This window comes from Chelonoidis abingdonii, chromosome 26 (assembly GCF_003597395.2).
Source record: "Chelonoidis abingdonii isolate Lonesome George chromosome 26, CheloAbing_2.0, whole genome shotgun sequence".
Lineage (NCBI taxonomy): Eukaryota > Metazoa > Chordata > Testudines > Testudinidae > Chelonoidis > Chelonoidis abingdonii.
In genome coordinates, this window is record NC_133794.1 from 16627072 (window position 1) to 16654953 (window position 27882).

A 27882-nucleotide genomic window follows, 5' to 3' on the forward strand; every position below is an offset into this window, starting at 1 on the left:
ATGTCCGCGCTGCACGCTGTGTCACACAGGTTCTGTGGCACAGACAATCCGGGTCCGCGCTGCACCGTGTTTTATATATTACGGGTGTCTGGGGCACAGACGGTAGCCCATGTCCGCCGCTGCACGCGTGTCAACACGGGTGTCTGGGGCACAGACCATATCCGGGGTCCGGCTGCACGCAGTGTCACAAGGGTGTCCGTGGGCACAGACGTACCAGGGGCCGCGCTGCCCGCGTTAACACCTGAGCGACCGCTGTGCGAGCCGCGCCCCCGATCCCGGCTCGCTCCCCCCCGGCGCCAGGGGCGCTGCGGCCGCTCCAGGCTGAAGTGGCGGGGCGGGCCGGTCGCTGGCGAGGCGGGGCGGCCCGGCGCGGCCCGCACAGGCCGGGCCTCTCATGGCGGTGAGCCGGGCGCTTCGCGCCTCCGTCTGCTACGCGGCGGCAGGCGCCCTCATGGGGCCTCCTCGGCCTTTCTCACCCTGGAGCCTGGGCGCGGTCTTCCGACCAGCTCCGCCAAGGCTGCCGCGGGGGGCTCTCCGGTACGGGGGGCCGCTGCGGGGGGGGGGGTTTCCGTACGGGAGGGATCCGCTGCGGAGGGGGGGTTCCGGTGCGGGGGGTCCGCTGCGGGGGGGGGGTTTCCGGTACGGGAGGGAACGCTGCGGGAGGGGGGGGTCTCCTGCAAGGGGGGGTTCCGCTGGCGGGGGGGGTTTACGGTGGGGGGGTTCCGCCTGCGGGTTGGTGTCCTCCCGGTACGGGAGGGATCCCTGCGGGAAGGGGGGGGGGTCTCCAGGTACGGGGGGGGTTCGCGCTGCGGGGGGGTATCCGGTACGAGGGGGGTTCCGCGCGGAGGGGGTATCCGGTACGGGGGGGGGGTTCCGTGGTAAACAGGCGATTGAGGACTATGTTCATTAAAAGCGGTGTCGCAGTGCGTGAGGTGATGGTTAAACACAATCGCGTTCGCAATCCTCATTTTACGTACGGGAGGGATCCGCTGCGGGGGGCCGGGCGCGCGGGGAGTCTCCGGTTCGGTGGTGGTTGATGTGCGGTGGCCGGGTCTGCCTGTGCGGGGCATGCAGGGGGCAAGGGGGCTCTTTGGTACGAGGGGGTGGGCATGGGCCGGGGGGGTTGCTGTCTGGCAGGGGAAACTAGGGGTCTCCTCGGTACACGGGGTGGGGGTTGGGCCTAGGCACAGGGGATGAGGTTCTCTGGTACAGGGCAGGCCAGGTTAGGGGGAGGGGATAGCTCAGTGGTTTGAACATTGGCCTGCTAAACCCAGGGTTGTGAGTTCAATCCTTGAGGGGGCCATTTAGGGAACTGGAGTAAAAATCTGGGGGTTGGTCCTGCTTTGAGCAGGGGGTTGGACTAGATACCTCCTGAGGTCCCTTCCAGCCCTGATATTCTATGATTCTATGAGACTGAACATGGGCACAGGGCTCTGGGTGCTGGCATAGAGGGTGGGGGCTCTCTGATACAGGGCTAGCATGTGGGGCACAAGGGGGGCTCTGGTATATGGAGGCTGGGCACAGGTAATGAGGGGCTGTCTAGTAGGGGAGGTTATGGTGGGTCCCTCTGGTATGGGTGGCTGGCGCAGACATGGGTGGGCATCTCTAGTACCTGGGAGGGGCAGGTGTAGGCATGAAGAACATTTTCCAATATCTAGGAAGCAGAGGCCTCCCTGGTATTGGTGGGGTCCTCCTGCAGCTGGGGCTCCAGGCACACCGTGGTGTTTCCAATTGGGGGTTGTGGGCGACAGGTTCCAATACTGGGGACACAGTACAGGTAGGTGCTAGGGCTTTGTTCTCTGGGATGGGACTTGCGGAGTTTATGGGGGGTCTGGCCTGTAGCTACTGCTCAGGCCAGCATGTCTGTTGGGTTGTGTGTGTGGGACGCAGCACCCTATGGTCAGGGGCCCTTGCATGTTGCACTGCTGGGACCCTGTGCTGAAAAATCGGTTAGCCCAACTGTGCTGGGGTGTTATACTGTAAGGTACCCCCCACCTGGCTGGGGACTGGACTAGGTGCACCTCACTGCCTGGCAGGGGATTGGATGGATTCAGGCAGGTCCTCAAAGTGCTTTCATGAGCTAGTAACTCTTTCTCAGTGACCTGGAGCAGTTTCTGATCTTGTGTTTTGGGCTGGCTGCTCTTTGTTATGGCTTATTTTATTCATCATCTGTGAGGCTTCCTCATGAAGTTTGGCATTTACTTAGTTTGCAGCAGATGAGGCTAAGTATAGCCCACTGCCACTCCCCTCTCTAACCAGGGCTCAGCTTCCAGTATTTTCAAGACTGTTCGTGTCAAGATGGAGGGTTGTATGCTGGGATTTATGCTCCACCAAGTTTGCTGTAAACATGGCTGTCCTCGGCTCCATATCATTCAGCCCTCGTACTGCTGGGAAGATATTAACGCTGCCCCTTTGGAGGAGATTTGGAGTCCCTGCAGGTGTATACAGGCTATCCGAATAGCCCACTCTGATACTTGTGGAACTAGATTTATAGAAAGCTTTTTGGTTTTGCTCACTTAGGTAATATATTTACAGCTGTCACTCTCAGGATTGTTAGGGTTTCATAATTACAAGGCAGTTTTAGTAAGCTGCTCATGTTATGGTAGATGGGAGTGGGATCTTAATTCTGCTTTTGTGTGTGTTGATTTGTCTGTGGGAGGATTCGTAGATTTGAAGGCCAGAAAGGACCATTATTTTCTAGTCTGACCTCTAGCATAACACAGGCTGTGTAACTTCACTAGTAATTCCTCCATCAAACCCATAACTTTTGGGTGAGCTAGAGTAAATTTTATAAAAATGCCTGGTTTTGATTTAAAGACTTCAGGTGATGGTGAATCCACCAGGCCTCAAGGTATGCTGTTGCAGTGGTTAATTCCCCTCACTGCTAAAAAGGTATGCTTTTATTTCTAGTGTGAATTTTTCTAGCTTCAGTTCCTATTCTGGAACTCATTATAGTGAGGTGTGGTGTTTTTTTGCTAGACTGGAGAGTCTAATCAATCAGATCAGAAATGTCTTCCCGTGTACGTATTTTTAGCCGTTGGTCAAATCACCTCAAGATCAGCAAGTGGCACCATGTAGGAAGGAGACAGTAGAAATAAATGGAATTCTTAAACAGCAAAAAGTCTACTTTATATGTAGTCAGGGTAACAGAGATACTTCTAAGGATTTTGTAGGAATGATAGAGGCTCTCTAGGTGTCTGAACCTTAACGTTGCCATTGTTGACTCTTTAAAAGCATGTCAGAGCATTATCTGTAGCTAGTAGTAATCAAAGGCAGTAGGTCAGTGATTTCTGCAAGACTTCTGAGAGAGTGGGGAAGCCGTTATGGCAGGGGAACTCAAACTGGGGGTCGGGATCCCTCGGGGGTCATGAGATCTTTAAATGGGGAGTCACGAGCTGTCAACCTCCACCCCAAACCCTGCTTGCCTCCAGCATTTATAATGGTGTTAAATATATTAAAAAGTGTGTTTAATTTATTAGAGGGTCACGCTCAGAGGCTTGCTGTGTGAAAGGGGCCACCAGTAAAAAATTTGAGACCCACTGCCTTATGGTTTCAGTGTGCTAGTCAAGAATGGGAGAGGTATGGAAACTTCAACACAGTCTACATTAAGGACTGTTAAAATTCACCAGTTATATCACACAGGTTGCCAGCTGAGCCAAAGTGGGCTGCACTTTTTGTTAAGTGAACAGCCGGGAAAGGTTATTGGGATCATGAGTGTCTCAACTGGGGCTGAGAAATGGATGTGGGGAGGGAGGGAGGGAGGAATAAGTTTGGCCTGTGAGGTAGAGTAGGGTAATGGAGAGGCTATATGGTGGTCTCGTATAGGTGATCAGAACTTTAAAAAACTGAAGAGTTGCAGCAGGTATATAGGGAGTCCCTCCCTGTATTTTTTCACATGGACCTTTAAAACTTTATCTGGTAGGATTCTGAATTTTCTTTAGTGGTGTCCCTTGAAATCAGGATCTTTAAAGGACTATAAGTGAGACTTATAACGCACTGTTAATGTCTGATCCAAGTTGAAATCTGCCATTTAAAGTGGTGGTTTCAGGTTTACATTAACTTCTTACCAAATGTGACAACTCAGTAAATGAGTAATTTAAGTAAAAAAATAACTTAATTCTTCCCAATTCTTGAACCTCACTGCTAACAGGTTCTGATTTTTCTCTTGTGTAGCACATCAGTCCCTAGAAAGTTGTTGCAGCAGATCCTAGCTATCTCCTACCAGTGCTGCTGTTTTCTCTGTGAAAGGCTGAGGGTGGATTGCAAATCTAGTTTGTCTGTGGGGTTTTTTTTGTTTTTTTTGTAAATGAGGATTGGAGGCATTTTTTACCACTCAGACTCCAGACACGCTTTTTATGAACATAGTCTCAATTCAGTATCTGACTAGCCTAGCCCAGGTATAGGCAACCAATGGCAAACGTGGCACACGAGCTGATTTTCAGTGGCACTCACATTGCCTGGTTCCTGGCCACTGGTCCAAGGGGCTCTGCATTTTAATTTAATTTTAAATGAAGCTTCTTAAAACATTTTAAAAACCTTATTTACACTATATATAACAATCGTTTAGTTATATATTATGGACTAGGGGTAGGCAACCTATGGCATGGGTATCGAAGGCTCCACGCGAACTGATTTTAGTGGCACTCACACTGCCTGGGTCCTGGCCACGAGTCTGGGGGGCTCTGCATTTTAATTTAATTTTAAATGAAGCTTCTGAAACATTTTTAAAGCCATATTTACTTTACCAACAACAGTAGTTTAGTTATATATTATAGACTTATAGAAAGAGACCTTCTAAAAATGTTAACATGTATTACCGGCAGGCACGCGAAACCTTAAATTAGAGTTAAATGAAGATTCGGCACACCGCTTCTGAAAGGTTGCTAATCCCTGAGCTAGCCCAAAATATGGCATTTGGGGATAGGTTAGGGGGATGTAATAAAAGGCTGGGATTTTAAACTGTTTATGGCTGCTGTCGTAAACCCAATATTCTGGCTAGTCCTTTCACTGAAAATCTATTCTGTTAGTTCTAGGTTGCGTGTAAGGTACTGGTGAGTCCAGAATGGCTGCTGTCTGCCTGCACAATCACTGTGTTTTATGAACAATTTAAATCTTAAGTTCTCATTTTGTGATGTTATCTGTCACACTCACAAAATAAAACTGAATAATTGAAACATGGAATTTAAACTACAAAAAGTCTATTCTTTCACATTTTCACAGTTGAAAAAACAGTATTCAGAGCATAGTGCTGCAGGATGAACAGTGTTCAACAAACCTGTCCTGATTTGAGAGCTCTTTGCTCTTGGTTGTTGGTTTGACAGCTATCAGCATTCAGGGGCTATAAAACCCTTAATTGTGGGCCATGGATTACTGTCTCAAAATGACAAGGAAGAACTGAAAGCATTCCTGAATTTGTTAAAAGTTTTAGATTGGCAGCTTATGTTTTATCAGCTGTTCACTGGAAGCTTTTAGTTTTAGTCACCACAGGAACTGGAGGGATCCCCATTTCCTGAGACTTCTTTGGTAATATCATCTGCTTTGAGAATTCCTATTGGGCTGTGTAATACAGGGTGTAGCAAGTATATAAGGGAGGGCATAATTTGAAGATAATGCAGTTCCACAGATGTCTGTACACTTTGAAAATTTTAGGCCCAAATTCAGTGTGACAGATGATTTTGAGTGTTTTAGTTTTTGGAGTGCTTTGCATGTAATTCTGTAAAGAGATCTCATTTTCAGAAAGTGTTAAACAGCTGCCTTCTGCAAATCAGACCCCTTTAAACTACTTGGTAATATTGGCTGTAGTTAATAACCCTGTTGATATGTGACAAGAGAATTCATATCATTCTTGTCAGCTCTAGGAGTAAAAGCTATCAGCAGACACTTTATTTAGCTATGTCGGAATATTTATTAGTCTCTCTATACAGTTATTTTCAGAGTAGAACTGCATTTTTAAAAGTATATGGATCTCTCATGTATTCTGCTTGAACTCTGGAAAGTCAACACTCCAGCGTGTTTCTGATGCCCTGTCCAGTGCAGCAGCAAGACGTGGAGCTTCTGAGACACCCAGGATACAGATATTCCTATATGCCAATAGTCCATTCCTTCCCAACTGACTTTTCCTGTGTGCCCTGCTCATACTGCACACTGAGAGCTTTTGTTCTTTGCTGATTGGAGAATCAGACAGAGGTGCCACCTACCTGCCCTATTCTCCTGGTTCTGTGGAACTGTTTGGCATACAATAAATACAAAAGAGGCTAAAGAAAAACCTATTTTCTACTGCCTGCACACACAATCCTCCCACTTTGCAATGGGGTTTCCAGAGCCTGCTTCTTGACTGGGTGTTAGTGTGTGAGGCAAAAACAGTATCAAAGCCATTCCAAGCTGTGGGTCTGAGGTTGTCTAGATTGGGATTTACGGCTTTGCATCACAGTGCAGACTGCATTCCCGGAATATTGTGAATCTTCAGTTAGTGAAGTTGTTCACTACTCCACTCTTAAGAGGATCCCACTATATTTAGGCAGTGGTGGCCCCTTAAGTCTCAAATAAACAGTGCTTTAGTTTAATTTTTGTCTCTGGGGTACGTCATTAAATAGATTAGTCTGTTTTTATCTTAACTCATTAATTAGTAATTGTTTCCATCGAGAAGAGATGGAAGAAGAGGAATTGGGCAAGCTTTTGTGAAATTTCTGAAGTTAGGGAACTTTTCAATAAGCTGGTGAGGAAAGTAGGTGCCTTTTTGTGATTTTCCTTGTTTTTAACAGGATATTAAATACCAAATGACTGCTGGCTAGCTAATGTTTGTGACAGCCCACAAAGGCTGGGAGGCATAGTGTTTGTGTTGGTGCAACCCATGCCGCTGTGAAAATGCAGAACAGCCCGTGCTTCGGATCAGAATATGCTGGCTCTTGGTACAAACTTTCTTTTAACTTAAATGTACCTGTTGCATTCACAAGCTTCAAAAACTCATCCAGGCACCTGAATGAGAGTTGTAGGTCTGGTATTGTGTATGTGGGAGAAGGTTGTTGAGTATCTTTGGCAGCCTGGCAAGCAGTTCCTCATTAACCTGCCTCTGATTAAGCCAAGAGTTTGCCTACCTGTTTGTTTTATCATTTTGTATTTGTTTGTAAGTATTTATCTAGCTTTAACATCTTTCCGCTTTACCCTCACCTCTTGCATTCTTGTCCTCTTCCATCCCTTGAATGTCCAGATCTGAGAGAGTGCCAGTATCAGTGAAATTAATTGCTTCACTGACTCTAATTTCCTCCTTTCTTGTTTGTTTGTGACATCAACTCCTTTTCAGGATCTGTTTAACCAAATGCTTTTTCCTTCTTTCCTTAATGGTTCACTTTTCTTTCTATCTCTGATTTAAGAATTTGGTAGGCAGTGTCAAGTATTTCTCTCTCTTGTGAAGCCTGTTCCTCTGTGTTTATAATCAATTTATTACAGTCTAGACACTGCCTATGTTTTTTGGTTACCTATGATATTTTATTCCCCGCTGCTCTATGCCTTCTAATCTGCCTTCCCCTGCTGTTTTTCATAAACCTGCAGTCCTTTTCAGGTGTTCCTGTTCTACACATTTTTACTTTTGGCTGCATACTATTTATTTAGGTTATATTCCATTGCAAAGATGTGGAAACCCGGGTGCTTATAGGTGGGGTCCAAAATCCATCTTCTGGTACCTAAAGAACAGCCAGTTTTTCAAAGGTGCCGAGCAGCTACATCTTCCACTGACTTCAGGAACTTAAATATGCACTTAGGCATTCGGACTTGAAAATTGTGATCTGTATCAGCAGTTCTCAAACTGTAGCAATCTGAGGACCCATTGTGATTTAAATTTTTTTGGGGACCCCCAAGTCATGCCACTCAGCCCCAGGCCCCACCTCCATTCCACCCCTTTCCTCAAGACCCCACCCCACCTCCTCCCACCCCCACTCACTCCACTCCCCTCCTGTTGCTCACTTCCCCCACCCTCCCTCACTTTCAGCAGGCTGGGGCAGGGGGTTGGGGTGCCAGAGGGGGTGCAGGCTCTGAGAGGGAGTTTTAGTGTGGGCTCCAGCCGGGCAGCGCTTACTTTGGGTAGCTCCTGAAAGCAACCAGCGCATCGCTCTGGCAGCGGCTCCTTGGCGGGGGAGTGGGTGGGCATTTGGATAAATGAATAATTTTTCCATATTTTTAACAGGATATTAAATATTATACATAGAATTATTGACTCTTTGGAGATTTTGCTGACTAACCTAGGGCCTTAAGTATATTGTGCAACTCCATATGGGTATCTTAATGCCTGCTCAGAATTAAACAGTAGAATAGTCCACAGTTCTCAAACTCGGTCAGGACCCCGAAGTGAGCTGTGACTCCATTAAAATGGGGTCACCAGGGCTGGCGTTAGACTTGCTGGGGCCTTGAGTTGAAGCCGAAGCCCAAAGGCTTCAGCCTTGGGTGGTGGGGCTCAGGCTACAAGCCCCTGCATCTGGGGCTGAAGGCTTTGGCTTTGCCCCTCGCCCCACCCAGGCAGTGTGGTTTGGGCGGGTTCAGGCTTCAGTCCTCCCTTGTAAGGTCATGTAGTAATTTTTATTGTCAGAAGGGGGTCATGGTGCAATGAAGTTTGAATAGATTGTAGAAAAAGGTTGTGTTTATGCATTAGCTAGTCTTTAAATATTAATAACTCTGGTTTAAATACAAAAGTACCACAAATTCACCATCTAAATTTGGGGTGATGGCAGTAGAATGTTATGCTTTAAAATGGAGAAGATAGGCATGAATGGAAAAAAATTGAAGAAAATAGGCAAAGAATGAAAAAAATATACACATACACCAAAACAGGAAAATATGAATGGATATTTTTGTCTTGATGCCCCTTTCTCTTCCTTTCGCTGTTGTCTATTTAGACTACGTTTTTAGAGGCCAAGATCTGTCGTATTATGTGTCTATGAAATACCAGGCAAAAATAATAAACAATATTGTTGTTTTAGTTTGAAGTGCTATATTAGATGCATAAAGCATCTGAAATCTGAGTCTCATTTCCTGCTACTAAAACTGACTGATCAGACAGACTTAGAGCTGAACAAAGACTTCAAATGCCAAGTGCCTTTCTTCTTGCACATGTGCAGTCCAGCCTACTTTGCTCTGAACCAAAAAGTCAGATGCCCAAAGTGCAATGTGATGGGCTCAGAAGTTGGCCAAATGAAAACCAGTTTTCACTTGAACCCTCAAGAGATTCTTCTCAGAGGACTGTTTCCGTAACAATTTACAATTTTCAATCCCCAGCTGTTTTGGCATAAGAACTGTTCAAACAAAGTCTTAAGAAGATTTTTTTTTAACTTGTTCCCACAAATGGCTGAAGCTGAACTATTTTGGCTCAGACTTTCAGAAGAAAACATTTTACACTTTCATAAAAATCTACAGTTCTTCAGCCTGACTGGGCAAGGTCTTGGATAGTTATGACAAAATGGAGTCAGAATGGAAATGCATAGGGTCCCTTCATACAGGTGTCACTAATGCTTGAACTTGAATAACTGCACTTATAAAACAAGAGTCTTATGGATGTTTGATGGAAAATGGCATTCGGATAACGTGTTCTGAAGAAACTACTTTGGGTTAAATATATTAATATAATTCTCCCCTGAAATATACCAGTGGTTCACAATAGCATTATCCATATTTGTTTAAATTTTGCATAGTCATCACAGTTGTCATTGTTAGCAAATTTGGTTGTTTATTTTTTAAACTCCTGTTTAACTGTTTGGTCTTCTGGAACTCACTGTGGGAAGAAGAGCTGTTAGGGTTTTTTATGCTTTGTCCTTTGTCAAATTGCCCATGATACCCGTTGCTGTGAGGTCACTAATTATGAAGGGTATTTGTCCCACATCTGATTTGACAGCAGAGGCAGCTTTTATATTGTCTTGGTCAACAATGTAGCTCATTTATCAAGGCTCTGAAAAATTAGTCAAAATGATGAGGAACTGGTTTTTAAAAAAATACAACCTGGTGTTCATTTTAATTGTTGCATTTGGAGAAAATAAAACTTATTTTATGTACCTTGAAGTATGGGAAGCTTTAAAATTGTGTTATTGAAATATTGAGGATAATTATCAGTATTTTTCTCCTTTAAGAGTTGTCTACCAAACTTGGTGTCTGTGATGGAGTAGGGGCTGTCAGTGTGGGGAATGAGAGAGCAGGGGATGTCTTTAGGTGAGGGACAGGATCTTTAAGCCTGTAACCTGAGCCAGGCAGGGAGGAGGGGGGTCAGCACCTTTGCCCAGGAAGCGGGACAAAGGGATCGGCCGGTGGGAAGAGGGGCAGGTCAGTTTGGGTTCTGGGGCTGTGTAGACGGAATTCAGGGTATCCTAGCTAGGATCCAAGCACCCTGAAAGCCCAGAAGGACTCGATGGAGGGGTCCTGACTGTGCCTGCAAGCTCTGCTGTAATCTGCGTTCCTGTTGTCCAATAAACCTTCTGTTTTACTGGCTGGCTAAAAGTCACTGCGGGTCCCAGGAAGAGGGGTGCAGGGCCGGACTTTCCCAGACTCCATGACAGTGACATCTTATTTTGAACTTATTTTTAGGAACTTGTTCATTTACACACATCCCAAGTACTCGATAGGGTTTATATTATTAAATCTGGATTTAAGATTTGTCAAAATATCCAAGTTGACTTTTTCTTTAAAGAAATTGTGCTTCTGTCCACTCTGTTTCAGATCTACTATGTGCTTTACTTAGGTAATCTTTATTTTAGATGTCTGTTTTCCATAGCTCTAAGTAAGAAATCCCATAGGGTATGGCTACACTTGAAATTTCAAAGTGCAGCCGTGGCAGCACTTTGAAGTGTGAGTGTGGTCGGAACGCCAGTGCTGGGAGACAGCTCTCCCAGCGCTGCATGTAAACCACATCCTCTATGGGTGTAGCGTGCAGCGCTGGGGGCCGCGCTCCCAGCACTGCCGCCCTGATTACACAGTTTTTTCACACCCCTGAGCACGAAAGTTGCAGCGCTGTAAAGTGCCAGTGTAGCCATACCCATAGACTCTGTTTTGCTGAATGGCTATTTTAGCCCAGGACAGTTCCGAGGGCAATCGTCTGAGGGTGGTGGCAACCAAATATTTCCAACTGTGAAGGTTGTAAGATTATATGGGCAGTGTTTGGGCCACTGAGGCAACTTCATCTGACCACCTTCCAAAACTACTGCTGCAGGGTTACCTCCAAAGGCCCTGATACTGCTTCTGTATGTGACTGTGGTGTGGGACTTGGATCGAACTACGTGGATGCAGTGTTGGGTGGCTGTGGTTAGATGGAGTATTTCTTGGGAGTAGGATTATGTGAAACAGAAAATTTAAGCACTGAACGTCAACTGAATCCTCTAGAGGTCTTTAAACCTCTCTTCCCCGCTTTAAATGACATCATTTTATTTTATTCCAGTAAAAATTGTTTCTAAAAACAATTTTTTGGAGCAGAACAACTGAATCAGTCAGTTATTGTTTTAGTGTTGGAGCCAGTCCAGTGAGCTCTCAAAGCTGTATAGTGCTCTCATATTAGATGTGTGCCATACTTCTGCTGGAGGTGTTCTTCTATAGATGATGAGTGTAGTTCTTGTTGAGGGAGCAGAATGGTCTGAGTTCATTCTAACCACAACATGACCATGTAACCCTGTTAATGGGAGTGTACTATGAGACGCAAGGATAGGCTATTTGAAATTGGGGTGTTCTGATGTGTCACAATATCATCTTGTCTTAAGACCATTGTAAGAACATGCATCAAAGTGAAGCCAGGCTCATGCTTCGTAGGATTCATATTAACCAGGAACAGTCATATATTCTCGTTTAGTTTCCCAAATAGTTGTTATGGCTACTATCAAATTTTTCAAGACCCTTTTATTTTTAATCTGGCAAATTGACCTGGCCCCCTCACCACTTACCCCAGGGAGGTTATGGGATAGAGATGGTTTCCTTTCATAGCTCCACTAAGACAAGTTTGTTTATGTAGCTTTATTTGGTGAAGAGCTTTGCTTCTGTAATCTTTGTTGGTAAAGTCTTGGGCTTGTGTACATGTGGAGTTATTGAGGAACAGCTATTCCTGAATACCTCCATGTGTGGACATCTTTTTCCTCAGTAAAGTGGCCTTGTATCTGTTTAAGCTTAATTCAGTGGGCTAAACAGTGAGTTAAACTAAATTTGGATAAGGCACTCTTACTGTGAAATGAAGTGTCCACGCATGGAGCTGTCATGGGTTGCACAGGCTCCATGCTCTGGAACCACTCTGAATGAAATTCAGACAGGACACACTTGCAGTGTCTCCCCCCCTCAGGGCACACTCTCAGTAGGGCAAGCCTCCTTGGCTTCAGCTCCTCTTGGGGTCTGACCTTGGAGTGTTCAGCAGCCCTCTTCATGCCCTGAGCTCCTCGCAATGAGTCCACTTGGGGAAGCTGTGTACTTGCTCACCAAAGGGGTCAAGAACCCCACCCCCCCAACTTGACTCTCAGCCAGCAGTGTAAAATAGAATGGGTTGTTAATCTTCTAGAACAGTGATGAGCTGCCAAAATATTAACAGGTTCCCTCCTTCTCACCCCACGAGGGGGTCGTGGCCGCCCCCCCCCCAGGACTCCTGTGCCATCCAACCCCCCACGTTCCTTGATGCCCCCTGAGACTCCTGCCCCATCCACCCCCCTTCCCTGTCCCCTGACTACCCCCTGCCGCCCCAACCAGCCCCACCTCTCATTCCTGATTGCCCCCTGGGACCCCTGCCTCATCCAACAGCTTACCTGCCTGCTGCTTGTTTCAGGCTTCCTGCGCTCATCTGAGGAGACGGGGGACGGAGCATTCAGGAGAGGAGGGGGAAGTGAGCTGGGGCCGGGGCGGAGTGCCGGAGCTTTTGTTAAATAAAGCCCTTATAGGACTGGTTGTCCTGGAACAACCGGTTCTAAAAGGCCTTCTAAATTTAACAGCCAGTTCCTGCGAACCGGCTCCAGCTCACCACTGATCTAGAACACAGTGTAGAACAGATCTTGTTGGCACAGAAAGCAGGAAGTTACAGCAAAGTCCATTTTGGAGGGATCCAGGACCCTGTACTACCCCCTAAGTCCCAACCCAGGAGTAGCTTTTGTCCACTAATCTCTTGCTATCTGCTCATGGTTTCAATAAGAATGTTTGCTGAGCTATCCATGGAACCCCATTGCCTTCATTACTATATAAAGTGCCTTGGATTCCTGTGGCTTGGAAGGAAATCAAGACTTCAGTTTTCCCAGTGAATACTTACAGTAAATGAGCATGTGAGGGGAAATTACCTTTTCGGCAGAGACTGGTCATAATTCTCCAGGAAGCTAATGCTCTGAATTTCAAAGACACTGTATATGCTGTCCTGAACAGCTTCCCGAAAACTTAGCAATAAATGCTCCAGTTTATCACACATTCCCCCCCCCCTTTTTTTTTTATTGTGGAGGCTTTAATCTCAATAGTCATATTGCTTTGTGTTTAACAATGTATTGGTCTGACTTGGAATGACGGGCTATAGCTGTAATGAGCAGCAGAAGGTATCTGCTGGCCTGTGGGGACAAGGCTTCAGAATATGCTGTTCATGAACCATGCAGCCCTTCTAGGCGTGTGTTAATTTTGCAGAGCAGGGGAGAAGGAAATGCCTCGTTAGAACCCCTCCAGTATGAAGTGCATGGGCTTGGGCTGAAAGTCGTTTTTGTTTAATATTGCTGCTTCACTCTTAAAGCCCAAATACTTGGTCATTGGTCACTTGCAGTTGGGAGCAGCTGTTGACCAGCCAGTTCGCCTGTGCAGTTGTTATGATCTACAGATGTTAAGACTAGAAGGGACCAGTCTAATAATCTGCCTAATGTGTGTAGCCCTGGCCAGAGAACCTATGGGAAATGCCTTCCATCACCCCATCTCAAACAAGGCATCTCGTGTGGCCCAGCAAGTGCACCAAAGATCAGAAATTGCCAAGTGGAGAGGGCGAGAGTCCTTGTGCATTATGATAGAGATTGTGTATAGTGTTTCAGGTACAATAACTCCTCACTTAATGTTGTAGTTATGTTCCTGAAAAATGCGACTTTAAGCAAAACAATGTTAAGCAAATCCAATTTCCCCATAAGAATTAATGTAAATGAGGGGGTTAGGTTCCAGGGAAGTTTTTTTCACCAGACAAGACTATATTACACACACGCACACTTACACACACACACAGTTTTAAACAATTTAATACTAATACTCAGTGATGATGATTGTGAAGCTTGGTTGAGGTGGAGGAGTCAGAGGGTGGGATATTTCCCTTACTGCTAAATGATGAAGCAGCAATTGGCTGAGCCCTCAAGGTTAACTCTCTCTTTACACAAGGCAGCAGGAATGGCGGGAGATGTGCACATTTCCCTTAAGTACACTGCCTTGTTGATAAGATCAGCTTCCTGAGACAGCTGCTGCAAGCTCCCTCCATCCTGAGTCCTCGTCTGTCCCCCCTGCTCTATGGAAGGTGGGGTAAACAGGGTGCAGGGGGAGGGGGACACCCTGACAATCCCCCTCTTCATTCCCTTCCCCGCCACCCCCCTGCACAGCAAGCAGGAGTCTTGGGGAGCAGCTCCAAGGCAGAGGACAGGAGCAGCGCATGGCAGTGTGGGGAGGGACACAGCTGACCTGCATAGGGGAGTGGGGAGCTGATAGGGGGCTGCCGGTCCACCCTGGTTCCAAGCCCCCACCAGCTAGCTGCTGTTCCTGCAAGCACTAGACAAAGCAGGTGTCTGCCAAATGAGGTTAGAGTGGAGCATTACACAACTTTAAACGAGCATGTTCCCTCACTGATCAGCAACGTAACAATGAAACAACTTAAGCCATTAACCAGGACGACTTTAAGTGAGGCGTTACTGTACTGTCAGTAACAGTGGTCACTTAGTTTGGTAGTTTTCAAAACAAAACAGCTCTCTGAAATGAAAGCTGCTTCTCTCTCATATTAGCCTCCCTATCCTCACTTCCTGTTATGAAACAAGAAGTTCTATGACTTTTGTAGGAGAGAGGGATGAGTGTTCAGTGTCCAGACCCGTTCAACCATGGACCTGTGGCCAGAACATTAGAATGGGAGTCAATTGGCATGACATGTGGTGACACCTATTCCCTGAGAACTCAGACCAGAAGCAGCTCTCACCACTGGCTTGGCCCGTGTTCAAATCGAGGTTTGGTTCCCTAGAAATGGAATTTTATATATCCCATTACCAGAGCCTCCCAGTTGCCTTGATGATCAGTCTGGATTTCATTTTGATTGGAGACTATTCTAGGGATCCTGCAATAATTAGTTGACATTGATGTGTGTTTTTCAGCTACTGTGCATATTGAAAAGGAAGGCATGGCCATCCCATTTTAAATTAACCTTTCTGTTGTGCTTACCTGGCAGTAGCTTTTAGTGCTCTTGCTCATACCCAGTATGTGCAAGTTATGCCAAGTCTGAAATAATCTTCTCCGGTTTTGATCACAAGTACACTTCTTAAAAATAAAACCAACTGGATGCAGTAGCATTGGAGCCAGTGCCAGGAAAGTGCTCCAAAAAGTTAACTGTACTGGGGAAGGCTTACTTCGCCTCAGCACTGATACCCTGTGGATTAGTAATTTAGTAGCTTCTCTCTGATGTTCGAGTCTGTGCAGGTCTTTGGACCTCTTGTCCCTTGACATTTGTTTTTTCTTTACCTTAAACTTGTGAGGACACTTCTCAGAGCAGGTGTTTCTTTTGTTCAGCCACATAGGACAAGACAAGTGTGATTGGACCTCTGCTGGTTTCTTAAGTTCTGCTTGCCTTGGTTGTGTATTTTTGTCTTGTTTTGATGGTTGAGTAAAGTTTCACTAGTGGCCTTGAGTTTGAATTGCATCTAGCTCAGGGAGAGTTGTTAACTTGGTTTGGACTTTCATGCGCTACCACCATACAAGTAACTAGGAGCAAGCAACGTTCCTTCTAATTTTTTCCATCTGTGTGTGGAATAAATTGTGTTATATGCACCGAGGTATATGTGCGGATGTGCGCCACCAGTAGAAACAAAAAACCTAGCTATGATTATATATTTTTAAAAAGTTAAATAGGGATAATTACTCCAGCCAGGACAGATTAGGCATTTTAGAACTCACTGCTCAAAGAATTAAATTTAAGTGTAAGAGAAATAACAATTATTAAATGCAGAGACCAGTCAAAACACTAAAATAACACTCTCTGAAAGAATAAAATTACAGAGAATATATGTGCATTGCAGGAATTACCAAGAAGTAACAACTTCAATAATGCAAGTATGTGTGGGGAGGTGAGTGTGACAGAGACTGTGCGTGTGTTTGACAGTATGTGTGACCCTGTGTGTGTGAGACACTGAGACTGTTTGTGACAGTGTGATACAGCGACTGTGACACACAGTGTGTGTGACAGACTGTATGTGAGACACGTGTGTGACACAATGACTGTGTGTGTGAGAGAGAGAGACCCAGAGACTGTGTGCGCTGGCTGCTGGGAAAGTTTCTGAGACACCCTGCGCTGTTTCTTCAAGAGACTCACTGAAAGCTCTCCTGCTCTGTTCTGATCCCTGTTGTCTCCCTTTCCCCACTTGCAGAGATGGGGCCCGTGGGGGAGGGAGTATGTGTGTGAGACAGACAGACAGACTGTGTTCCCTGGCTGCTGAGGCAATCTCGGGAACAGTGCACTGTCTCTTTAAAAAAGGCACTCAGCCACTCACCCTTCCCTGCAGCAGCTCTGAGCCAGGCTGCGTCCCCTGCTCTGCCAAGATGGGATACAGGGGCAGGAGGGGAGGGGTACACCCTGACATCAACACCCAGGAGCAGCTGCAGGATGAAGCAACCTGGGAAGGAGCACTTGAACACATGCTGCCTTCCTAATCAGCTGGGTAGCAATTAAATCTCTCCTGTGCAGGGCGCCCAGCTTACAGGGAACACCAAAGCAGTACTGTCATGGTTAAAAGCAGGCTGTGATTTGGTGCCTGGACTGGCAAACTACTTTTACAACTTTTCAAGGCAATCAGCTCATCTGATTCTAAGTATGAAAATGTGAACAGCAAGTGGTGGAAGCCATTCCTGACTTATTTGAAACTGCAGTAAAATCCTAATTCTCCTCAATGAGAATTCGTTTTCCTGCAGTGTAGTTCTTGGATTCTAGACAGCTGTTCTCTAAGTTGGATTCCAACCCTGTGTATATTCAAAGCATTAAAATGAATTTAAACTTGAATAAATCATAATAAGGTAGCTAGTTTTGTGTCTGTCGCGTCTCTCGTAATCTTCTAGGTTCTGAACGCAGTGAATGCATTCTTAATTCACTAGGAATCCAGTTATAATGCATTTGTGGAAAACTGTTTTCACTGTGAGCCCTTTACAGTGCTGCATCATTCAGGATTTTTAGTGATCTGACCATCAGTTGTAAAACAGTTCATGAGCTTTATAATAAAGTCCAAAATATAGTAATTTTATGCTGATTTAACAGATGTTGCAATTGCTAAAGACTGCTAGGTTTCTGCACTTGTGAAACTGTATTCCCAGGGATGGTGCCTATATGCTGTTTTTGTTTTTGAGCTTCCCAATTCTGAGAGTTTGGAAACAGTCGGCATGAACAGAGGGAATTCCAGGCTAACACAAACCCTTTTAGATCTTCCATTCAGCATAATGCTAAGGACTATGCTTTTGCTGACTTGAACCTGTTTACAAAGTTTGTGTAACAGAACACCATGACCTGTCAGTATCTAAAGGCAGAGGCTTTTCACTTTCAGGAGTAGCAGATGATTTTGGGGAAAGGACCGAGGTGTACTTTGTTCCTTTCAGACCATGTGAGCTGATTGCTAGGAGTCAGAGCCCTAAACCCAATTTAGAGTCATTAAAATTCTAACACTGTTGTTGTCTAAAACTAAACATTGTTTGGATGCTCTTGGGACCATCCTTAGAGAAAGGGAGGCTGACCTATATCTTCTTTTGCATGTCTGTCACACTTGTCACCAATTTTTTTGCCCCGTCATGTCAAATGATTATTCTAGGCTAGGGCTCACAGGTTTAACTGATGATAAATGTTGCTAAGTAATTTTTCATGCAGAAAGTGCTGTGTCAGGCCTTGTATAAGGAGGGAACCAGGTGATTCCCTGTGTGCAGAATCAGTTCCTGTCATGGGAAAACCATACCATCAACTTCTCCTAAGAACAGCAGCTTTACTGCTGTAACACAAGCACCATGAATCAGCACTTTAACCACGTAAAATATGCTTAGTCATTGTGTGAAAGTGCCTCCTCTGGTGCAACAACCATGGGGAAATGTTTACATTCTGCAGACTGAACATGGTGCTTCCCATTTTCTGTGTGTTAAATGTGGTTTGAACTTTTAGCTACTCACTAGAGAGAGCAAGCTTAGTTAATATAGTGTTCAAGGTTAGTAGCTTAACCTTCTAAGTGCTCGGCTCTTGTAACAAGCCTCGCACCATGTTGTTAAAAGCTTGCTCACACTGTTGTGATCTTCTGTATGTGTCCACAGAGCACAAGAGTGCCCTTCTGCTGAACACACCCAGCTCAATTCTGATCTTTGGTATGTGTACACAGAATGTCGTGTTAGGTAAAATCAGCTATTCAAAAGCATTGGCAGTAGCTGACATCACAAGATTTGCGGCATTAAGCTTTGGAGTTGCTTTAAGGAGTAGTGCTTCAGTGCTATCGGTCCAACCACATTAACAGGAGAGAAACAAGAGGCAAGCCCTGCCTGTCTGTTTATACACTGAGAAAGGATGTGATCCCTGCCCCATTCCCCTCAGCATGAAATCAGGTTGAGGGTTCTGTGACAGTGAGAATATTCTGTCATTTTTTTAGGAATCCTTTGTTTCAATTTCCCCATTATTTTGAATGCCCACCTAGTGGGAGAAAAAGGACTCAGGCCTTGGCTACACTAGAAATTCGAAAGCGCTGCCGGGGCAGCGCTGCGGCTGCCATGGCAGCGCTTTGAAGTGTGAGTGTAGTCAGAGTGGCAGCGCTGGGAGAGAGCTCTCCCAGCGCTGCACGTAAACCACATCCTTTACGGGTGTAGCGTGCAGCGCTGGGAGCCGCGCTCCCAGCGCTGCCGCCCTGATTACACTGACACTTTACAGTGCTGCATCTTGCAGTGCTCAGGGGGGTGTTTTTTCACACCCCTGAGCGCGAAAGTTGCAGCGCTGTAAAGTGCCAATGTACCCAAGCCCTCAGTTTGCTCTCAGGGCAGGCTGAGACATGGGGGACGCGGGGGGGGTTGCCTAGCTGTCTAAGCCTGAATGGGCCATTAAAAAGGACTGGCCTAGGCTGACACTATATCAGTGGAAAATCTGAGAAGACAGTGGAAAATCCAGTCACCAGGAAATTGGCAAATAGCAGCCAAAGACCTAGAGGGAGGTGGATGGAAAGTTCGTTGCAAAAGTTGGAAGATTTGTATTGAAAGAAGCAGGAGACTGCAGGAAGAGAAAGGACAGTCTCATGGTCAGGGCAGTAGAATGCCACCCCATGGTCAGGGCAGTAGAATGCCACCCAGTAGAACTTCATTCTATCCCTACCTCTGCCACAGAGGTCCTATGTGATCTTGGCCAAGTCACTTAAACCAAACTCTTCACAGGTCGCTGCAAATTTTGCGTGCCTCATTTGCTGTGTGCCCTATTTCAGACACCTTGGGCCAGATATGCAGAAGTGCTGAGTCTTTATGACTGCAGGTGATACTCCTGGGGGAATTCTGTGCCTCACGCATATTTAATAGCTTCTGTTGAAAAGTTACTGCAGTTCCACCTTTTGCCTACTGGAAGGTGCTCTGGCACTAGAACAGAGCAGCTGCTCCTGGCAAGCCCCAGCCATGATAAGAAAGAGAGAGAGCCTGCCTTCTTCACAGCACCTGTTGGGGCAGGTCAGGAGACAAGGGTTATGGGGAGATAGAAAGCATGGGGCTGCTGAGGGGTTCACAGGGGCTCATAATTACTAGTGGGGGAGGACAGACTGGGGCAAGGGCTGAATGGGAGTGGAGGCGCAGGGCCATGGCGGGGTGGAGGTACAGGGCTACAAGGGGAAGGGGTATGAAAAGTAGGGGCACAGACACATGGGGACAGGAGGTGCAGGGGCACATGGAGATGAGTGGAGGGCTGGCTGAGAGGGTGCAGGGACACGGGCAGAGGGATGCGGAGTGCAAAGCTACAGGGGAAAAGGGGGATGGCAGAGTGGGGGCACACAGACACGTGGGGACGGAGGTAGATGTGCCTGACTGAATGGGAGAGGCTAGGGGTCTGCATGGGGGGAGCTCCCTAACAATCCCTCCATGCCCCGCAAAAAAAACCTGTTTCATACTTTTCCCACCCATACCTCACAACCCTTCACGTTCATACCCAGGCTTCTTTCCAGCAATTATTTCCCTCTCCCTCTTCTCCATTACGCTCGACTCCCCCAAGCCTTTGAACAGCTTCTGAGGGGTTCAGGAAATATGGTTTTGTACTGTAGTTTAAATGAATTATTACTCAGAGTTCTGTATTAATGTGCCTAGTGAGGAATCTATTTGTCAAAACAAGTTTCTTGACTCTCGTTGTCTATATTGTTAGACATGCTTGCTGACAGGTATTTTGAAACAAATTACCAAAATTATTGAAACTGGTGTGATTATATTGTGTTATTTTGACAAATAAAATATGCAGAATTGTGCAGAAATCTTAAATTTTTGGCACAGAATTCCACTGGAACTGTGCTTTGAACAACTGAAGTGCTATAAAATGCTAAATACTCTGAAAAATCAGCCCTTAGGGTTTTGGCACCCAAAATTAGTGGTCGTGACAATTTTGGCTTTAATCTCTGTGCTTCAATTCCCCAGATGTAAAAAGGGTTGTTAACACCATCTAATCTCTTGAGTGTAGTGACAATAATCATTAATATTTGATGCACTGAACTGCTTATTAAGTATCCGTACTGTGGTAAGAGAACCATAAAAATGACCAGGAGGAAATTAATCAATGTATTCAGGCCAGGGTTTGAACTAGTGTTTTAAATTAAGGCCTGAGGTCATACATTGAATGTGGAGGATAAAAAGTTACTGAATAACTACCTATTCTGGAATGAGGCTGGGTCCTGTGGAAAAAATAGTGTGAGATCCTGTAATTGACCTCTGTTTCATAATGCATACACACAAGGGGGCTGAATTAGGGTTGCATGGCCAACCTTAATTCTAGCATTTCCTGAACTTTGAGTGCTTGACTTCGAAGCCTTAATGTTCTTTTAATGTAGTTTTTGGATGTAATTAGCTGTATATTTGTTTATAGACACCTTTCTGTGTTGCTGTGTGATTCATTATACTGATTCCCCTTGCTGTCTAATTGAGCAGGTGTTCTGGCGCTCTGGGCCCTAATCACGCATGTGATGTATGTGCAGGATTACTGGAGGACCTGGTTAAAAGGGCTGAGGTTCTTCCTCTTCATCGGGATCTTCTTCTCTGCTCTCTCCGTGGTGGGATTTTGCACATTCCTTATTCTGGCCATCACCAAGCACCAGTGTAAGTATATTGTACCAAGAGTGATCATGGGGAGGTCATCAGGAAGGCTGGAATTAATGGGATTGTAGAGGGGAGAACAGGCACAAGTTAGTGACTTGTCCAAGATATTGAAATTACTTCTAAGCACCTGTCTATTCAGCCTTTGTAAACCAGTTTAGATTGGAATTTTGCCACATAAACCTACAAGTCCCTAAACTCTTTGCATCAGAGTCTGAGGGTTCGTCTATACTCTCTGCCAGACCAGTGGGTAGTGTTCGATGTATTGGAGATCAGTTTATCGCGTTTCATCTAGGCGTGATGAATCGATCTCCAAATCGACACCCTTACTCCACCTCGGCAGGAGGAGTAAGCGGAGTCAACGGGGGAGCCGCGGTGGTCAACTCGCTGCCGTGAGGATGGGCAGGTAAGTCAAACTGAGATACTTCGACTTCAGCTACACAAATAGCATAGCTGAAGTTGCGTATCTTAGTTCGAATCCCCCTGCTAGTGTAGCCCAGGCCCGTGCCTGTCAAATCTCCAGCACACCTTGTAAAATTACGGTGCTATAAAATATTTAACAATAAACCAAAGAGGAAGGGTCAGTATTGTTGGACTAACTTTGTCACCCCTGGGGATTCATTAACACATATTGGCTGGATGGAACTCACTTTTAAAAAAACATTCACATTTGTGATATTTATGGATAGACAGCCACCCAAACAATCCCATGTGCCAAGGACTGGCAGGGTTCATTGGGAACAGAGCCCCTTAACTTCCCTCCATTTAGATCCAAATAGAGTTCTTCCGCAGAGATTTGAGGATCTCCTTTCATTGTGACAGTTTCTAACATTTCAGTAGAATGTTAATTGTGCTCAGTTAGTCAGTTCACACCACAGCAAGATGTGAGCTTGGGGCAGGGGAGCAGTGAGGGTTACTGTAACTGACAGTGTGGCTTTGGGGCTCCTAGGTGTTACTGCTCTAGAAACAACACTACTTAATTTGCATGCTTTAGTCCGGACTGTACAGCACTTTCCTGTGGCAGAGATGGAGAGACCATTTGCCTACAATATAAGACAGCTGAGGATCTGAGTGTGTTTGAAAGCCTTATGCTGAACCACCTCTGAGAGGCATGGAGCACCTCATTCCTAGGCAATGGCGCTTATCATCTCTAGTGCCCCATTTTATGTTAGCTGTTTTCTGATGAATAACCAAAAATGCTTCTTTCCTTTACATCTCCATGAGCTCTGCACAATATGGGCAGTTGATACATGAGCATATACCAGTAGTGTAAGAGCCTTCAAACCATGCAGGTTTTTCAGACTCAATCATGATCATCTCGGTTTACTTTAAGTGACTTGGAATAAGCTTCCAAGCAAGAGTGTTGTAGGGCTCTGTGAGTGAGGCTGGGTCTCCTCTGGAAGACTGGGAACGTAGAGAAGTAACAGCATTCCTCTCGTTCCTCCAGTTAGCATGCTTCTCTCATGCTGTCCTGCTCTGCAAATGCTTACAACACTTATGCTATCAGCTGTTCCACTGCATGCAGTCCTGTGCTCCCTTCAGTGTCCCTTCCTGCCACTGGCAGGGAAACATCCTTCTTGCTGTGTGCATGGTATTCATCTCTTCTCCTCAGAACCCCCAAATTAACCGAGTTCCTAGAAAACAGTGGTCTTTTCAAATGGAAAATGGACAGTTGTGTGTAAGCATGATCTGTCATGTAACCACAGCTCTCTGCTCTTGGGACCCGCTTAGCCATAGTTTTGAGCTGGCTGTTGGGTTGGTAGCTGTATGATTGGTGTATTCCTGCAATTGCTGCTTACACACCTGGAGGATCCCTAACGAGAGGAAGAGAATGGTTTCACAGAGTGAAGAAGGGTCACTGTCACCCTTGGTCAGAATAGCATCGTGCATGGAGTGCTGCATCCTTGGAGATGGCAGAAGTATCCTTTCCATTTGCTTGGAACTGGATTCAGGTTGAGCCTCCAGGACGCACTGCTCTTAGAGCTACAGAATCCTAAGCAGAACTGGTAAAGTTCAGTGGCACCAGTGAACACAGCACAGCTCGCAAACCTCTGTTACTCCTGGAGGCAGGAGCACAAGTCTTCTCTTGAATGGGAGGTTGGAGAGAGGTTCTTCCTGGGACAATCTTTCATGGTGCTGGTGCTTGTGTTGGTGTTGGTCCTGCCTTGAGCAGGGAGTTGGATTAGATGACCTCCTGAGGTCTCTCCCAACCCTAATCTTCTGATTCTGTGTGGAAATCTAAAGGGGGATTTTAAATATAACTGGCTCCTTTTTTTTCCTAGCCCTGACTGACCCCAGCAGCTACTACCTGTCGTGTGTCTGGAGTTTCATCTCCCTGAAATGGGCCTTCCTGCTCAGCTTATACTCACACCGGTACAGGAATGAGTTTGCAGACATCAGCATCCTCAGTGACTTCTGAAGCTTGGACTTAATTCTGTCGGAAGCTGCTAACGTTTGACTGGGCTTTTGGAGCCCTGCACTGGAAGGAGGCTGCGAAGAGGCAGAGAGCAGGAGCCAGCCCAGCTCCACATGACTTGTCTGTCTGCAGTAGGGGTTTTCCCTAATCGCTTTTATTCAACCACTTAATTTGGCTAATTATGTCAATCTAGTGTTTTTGTTACCCTCCGGGGAGTCCATGTGTCTGGCAATGAGTCAAGAAGTTCCATGCACTCACATGCAGCAGGTCTCAATTTGCTATCTGCATTGCTCTGCTGTTATCGTAGACCAGTGCCTTTCAAACAGATTAGCCTGTGGATGCAGCACCGGGTTAAGAACTGGGCATCTTTCTCTTAGCCAGTGACTCACCAGCCTGCTCGTGGGGGTGCCCGGGGTTGCTTAGCAGAGGACCATGCCCTGGGAAGGGATGTTTTTATTCTCACAGGGTGGTTTGAGCAGGGGGTGCATGTTGTTTCCCAGCACTGAGGAGGACGAACCCATCAATACCTCCACCCCAGCCCCCTAAACCTTCAGCATTTCATTGTGCTGCTTCATGTAAACAGTAGGGCTAAGAATAAGGCATGGTGCTGGCTCCACCCTGCTGTTTAGAGCACATGCATCCCCTTATGCAGGCCAGAAACAAGAAGTCAGCAATGCAGTGTCAGTTGTCTCAAACAGAGGTCACTGATGGGGGAATCCAGTGCTGGAGAGAATCAGTGCTAGCTGAGCATTGCACCCTGTTACATTGTGCTGGCTGTTAATCCAGAATCATTCTCAAAGGAAACCATTTTATTACAGCACTTAAGAGAGAGGTGCAGCAAGTGACATCTGACCTGTGGGTAGTGGGTGTCCTGGACAAGGGGCTGGGCTGTTTTGAGTCTCAGAAGGGTCGTGAATGTGTGTGGATTCATTGTTCTAAAGCAGTCTGTCTCTTAATGGCCGTGAAGCATTTGGAAGGCATTGTGTGTGCTTCTGTTCCTGTAATGATTCTTGTTCTGTTCCACTGTAAACCTAATTCTGACCTACCACTATGGACCATTAGTGCTGAGTGGCTCCAACTAGCATGGGGGAGAGATGGAAGAGCTCAGCACATCTGTGCATCCTGCAAAGGCCAGACCAGCTGTAGATTGCTGGCTGCCGCTCGGTGGAGGTGGCTTCTTCCTGCTGGAGCCTGGTATAGGGCACATAAGTCACTAGCAGTTTGTCTGGGTTGCTAAAGTTCTACAAACGTATGCCCACTCACCTACGGACGGATGAAATTGCTGATGGCAAATGGGTTGCAGGAGCACAGCAGAGACGACCAGGTGACAAAGCTACCCTGGCTCTTCTCCAAGTTTGAAAAATACATTGGAATGTACCCAGTAGGCAGCTTGAGCAGATCTCCATGGCAAGTGTCACCAGTGTAATGCACTGAATCGGTGCCCTGGTAGGTCTGAACTTTACGGGACCTACTATGGGAGAAGTCACACTGAGTGCTCCTCCCCCTTTGCCCGGGGAAGGCCCTAGCACTGAGATTTTGCAGTGTCAGCTCTTCTGTGACACTTGGACACTCTGAGTAGGTTTAATGCTCTTTCACCCTTGTGTTTGGTCCCTGTTAATATTCACCCTGGAAAGCTTCACACTGCAGGCTGTTGCTTTCTTTCCTTCAGTTTCTTATGCATGCACTTTCCATTCAGGGCGGCTCTTGGGATGATTTGCTGGAAGTGTCTCATCAGCAAGGGGCAGTTGGCATTTCCTTTTAAATAAATTAAAAAAGCAGTTGTGTGTGATTTTCTTTTGTGCAGGTGGATGGGGCAGAGGCACTAGGAACTCCAGGCCCTGGCAGATTGAGAGGTGTGAGGGAATTGGTCTGGTGGGACTGGACTGCTCCATTACATGTACATGGTCACAGGTGCAGTTGTAAAGTCACTTCTGTATATATACTACTGAAAAAGTCTCCTGAAGCATAGGGACAGGGATCTCCTAGGCAATCCATAGAACGTAAAGCACAGAGGAAACTGCATCAGGTGCAGTGACTAGGCGGTGAAGTAGGTGTGCTGGGGCCTTACCTGTTTGTGTTGTCAGGCTTCTGTGTCTTAAAGCAGAGTGGATTCTTTGTGCTGACATCTGTGCAGTTGTCCACTGGGGAGTAGCTTGCAGTGTTCAATGTAGCCCTTGAAACTCCCCATCCACACCCCACGCTGTCCTGTGCTTGGTTTGGAAGATCAGTAACTTGAGCACATGGCTGGATTTAATTATTTTTGTTAAAGGGATTTTCAGTCTTTAAGATTCATTAAATATAAACTTCCTTCTGTTTGTGGGACAGAGACTCTGACGATTAATATCAGCCCCAGAGCAGCTTCCAGGGAAAAGCAAGGAGTGAAGGCTCAGACTGCAGCCAACACCTCCCAGGGCAGCAAATGCTGGTGAGACAGGGCCACTAGAAATCCTCAGAGACCTGCAGGAATCTCCAGTGCTGAGCAGAAACTGCAGCTCTGACCCATTATAGAGATTAATAGTTAGGCTCAGAATTACTGAAACGCCCCTAGAGGTGATGTTGGCAGAAGGCAGCGTGAGACCCCTGACTGGGTGAAATGGGTGTCCCTGCCCTCATGAGCAAATCTGTAACAAGGCAGGAAGGAGGCTGCCTGTGGATTTGAGTGTTTTAAACTATGGTAACTTTAATCCCCCACCTAAAAGCTCACATTGTCCTACTCCTGGGAGGGATCCTGAACAGTAAAAGCTACTGACTCAAACTCAGAGGTTCATTTTGGCCCTAATGTTACTCTAAAGGTGGAACCATGTCTCCATTCACTTACTAAATTACCTGAGGTAGACGGACTCCCCTCAGGTTTATACCCAAAAGGTCCACAGCAGCTCACCCTGGAGGATGTGGGGGGCTTTTTTGAGTGACAGTAACTTTGCTTACAAACAACCCACTTACTCAACCCCAGTCTTCGCTCCACCGCGTTTGCTGTAGAATTTGTACTCATGTCACAGCTTTTTAAAAAAAATGTATGTAAATATATAATATATTTTTACATTATATTCATGCTTTGTTTGCACGCTCAGTAAGAATTGGGTCATGTACCAGGAGTGTAATTCATGGGGCGGGATTCACTTCCATGTATCCCAGTGTGTGTCTGACGTTGTATTAACCACACTGTGTAATTTGTATGTGACACCATAGTAAGAGCAGAAATACAGTATTCTTACCAAACCAGAGCGGCCGGAGTGATTACCTGTCCTGTAGGAGCAAAGCTCTTCCCTGTTGCAGCAGCATGTTTGCAGAAATCATTTTTAAAAACGGTTTTAAAATGAATTTTGAACACAATGGAAACTAGTGTGGATGGGCCTGGAACCAGAAACAGAGAACTTGTTAACCTGCACTCAGCTCCCATCACTCACCGGTCGCAGCAGCATTAACATCCAGACCTGCGTTGTGCACTGTCTTCTGCAAAAACACCAATTCTCCAGGGTGGGTTTGGGTGCACAGCCCAGGGCAGCAAGCCTCCCGGCCTCCCTCAGAACGCTTTCGCTGCTGCTCTAACAGCAGCCCTCTCCCTAGGTTTCAGAGCCTGAGCTCCAGCCAGCGGTTCTACTTCAAAGCGCTGGCTACACAGCTCCTGTTAGGGCCCTGGCACAAGCCCTGCTAAGCCATGTCTGCTAAGCTGGGCTGGCGGGCTTGCTCCAAAATGCTGTGTGGACATATCCGAGGGATGTGTCAGATGTTTGAGGAGGGTGTGAGACAAATCCCATTTAGCATGGGTGAGGGTAAGCTGCCCCATGTGTGAATCACACCCTTCACTTGTGAGGCTGCATTGCCATGTCTGTTAGTTCAGGGCTAGGCCACTGCTTTTGGGTGTGCATGTTTGGCTGCTACTGTTTCCTCAGCACATAAGCCAGTTTCTAAAACCTCAGCAAACAGCACTCCAGTTACAGCACTGTGCCCAACAGTCAGGGGCGGCTCCAGGCACCAGCACGTCAAGCCGC

The 27882-nt window shown here is 46.3% G+C and overlaps 1 protein-coding gene across 1 annotated transcript; it reads left to right on the forward strand.

The window, feature by feature from the left end:
• The first annotated feature begins 337 nt into the window (after nucleotides 1-337).
• On the forward strand, nucleotides 338-27109 carry SLC48A1 (solute carrier family 48 member 1). Its single transcript, XM_075061070.1, has 4 exons — nucleotides 338-537; nucleotides 2260-2438; nucleotides 21310-21477; nucleotides 23757-27109. The coding sequence occupies exons 1-4, from the start codon at nucleotides 395-397 to the stop codon at nucleotides 23891-23893; spliced, it is 627 nt and encodes a 208-aa protein (XP_074917171.1). The 5' UTR covers nucleotides 338-394; the 3' UTR covers nucleotides 23894-27109.
• Nucleotides 27110-27882: the final 773 nt, after the last annotated feature.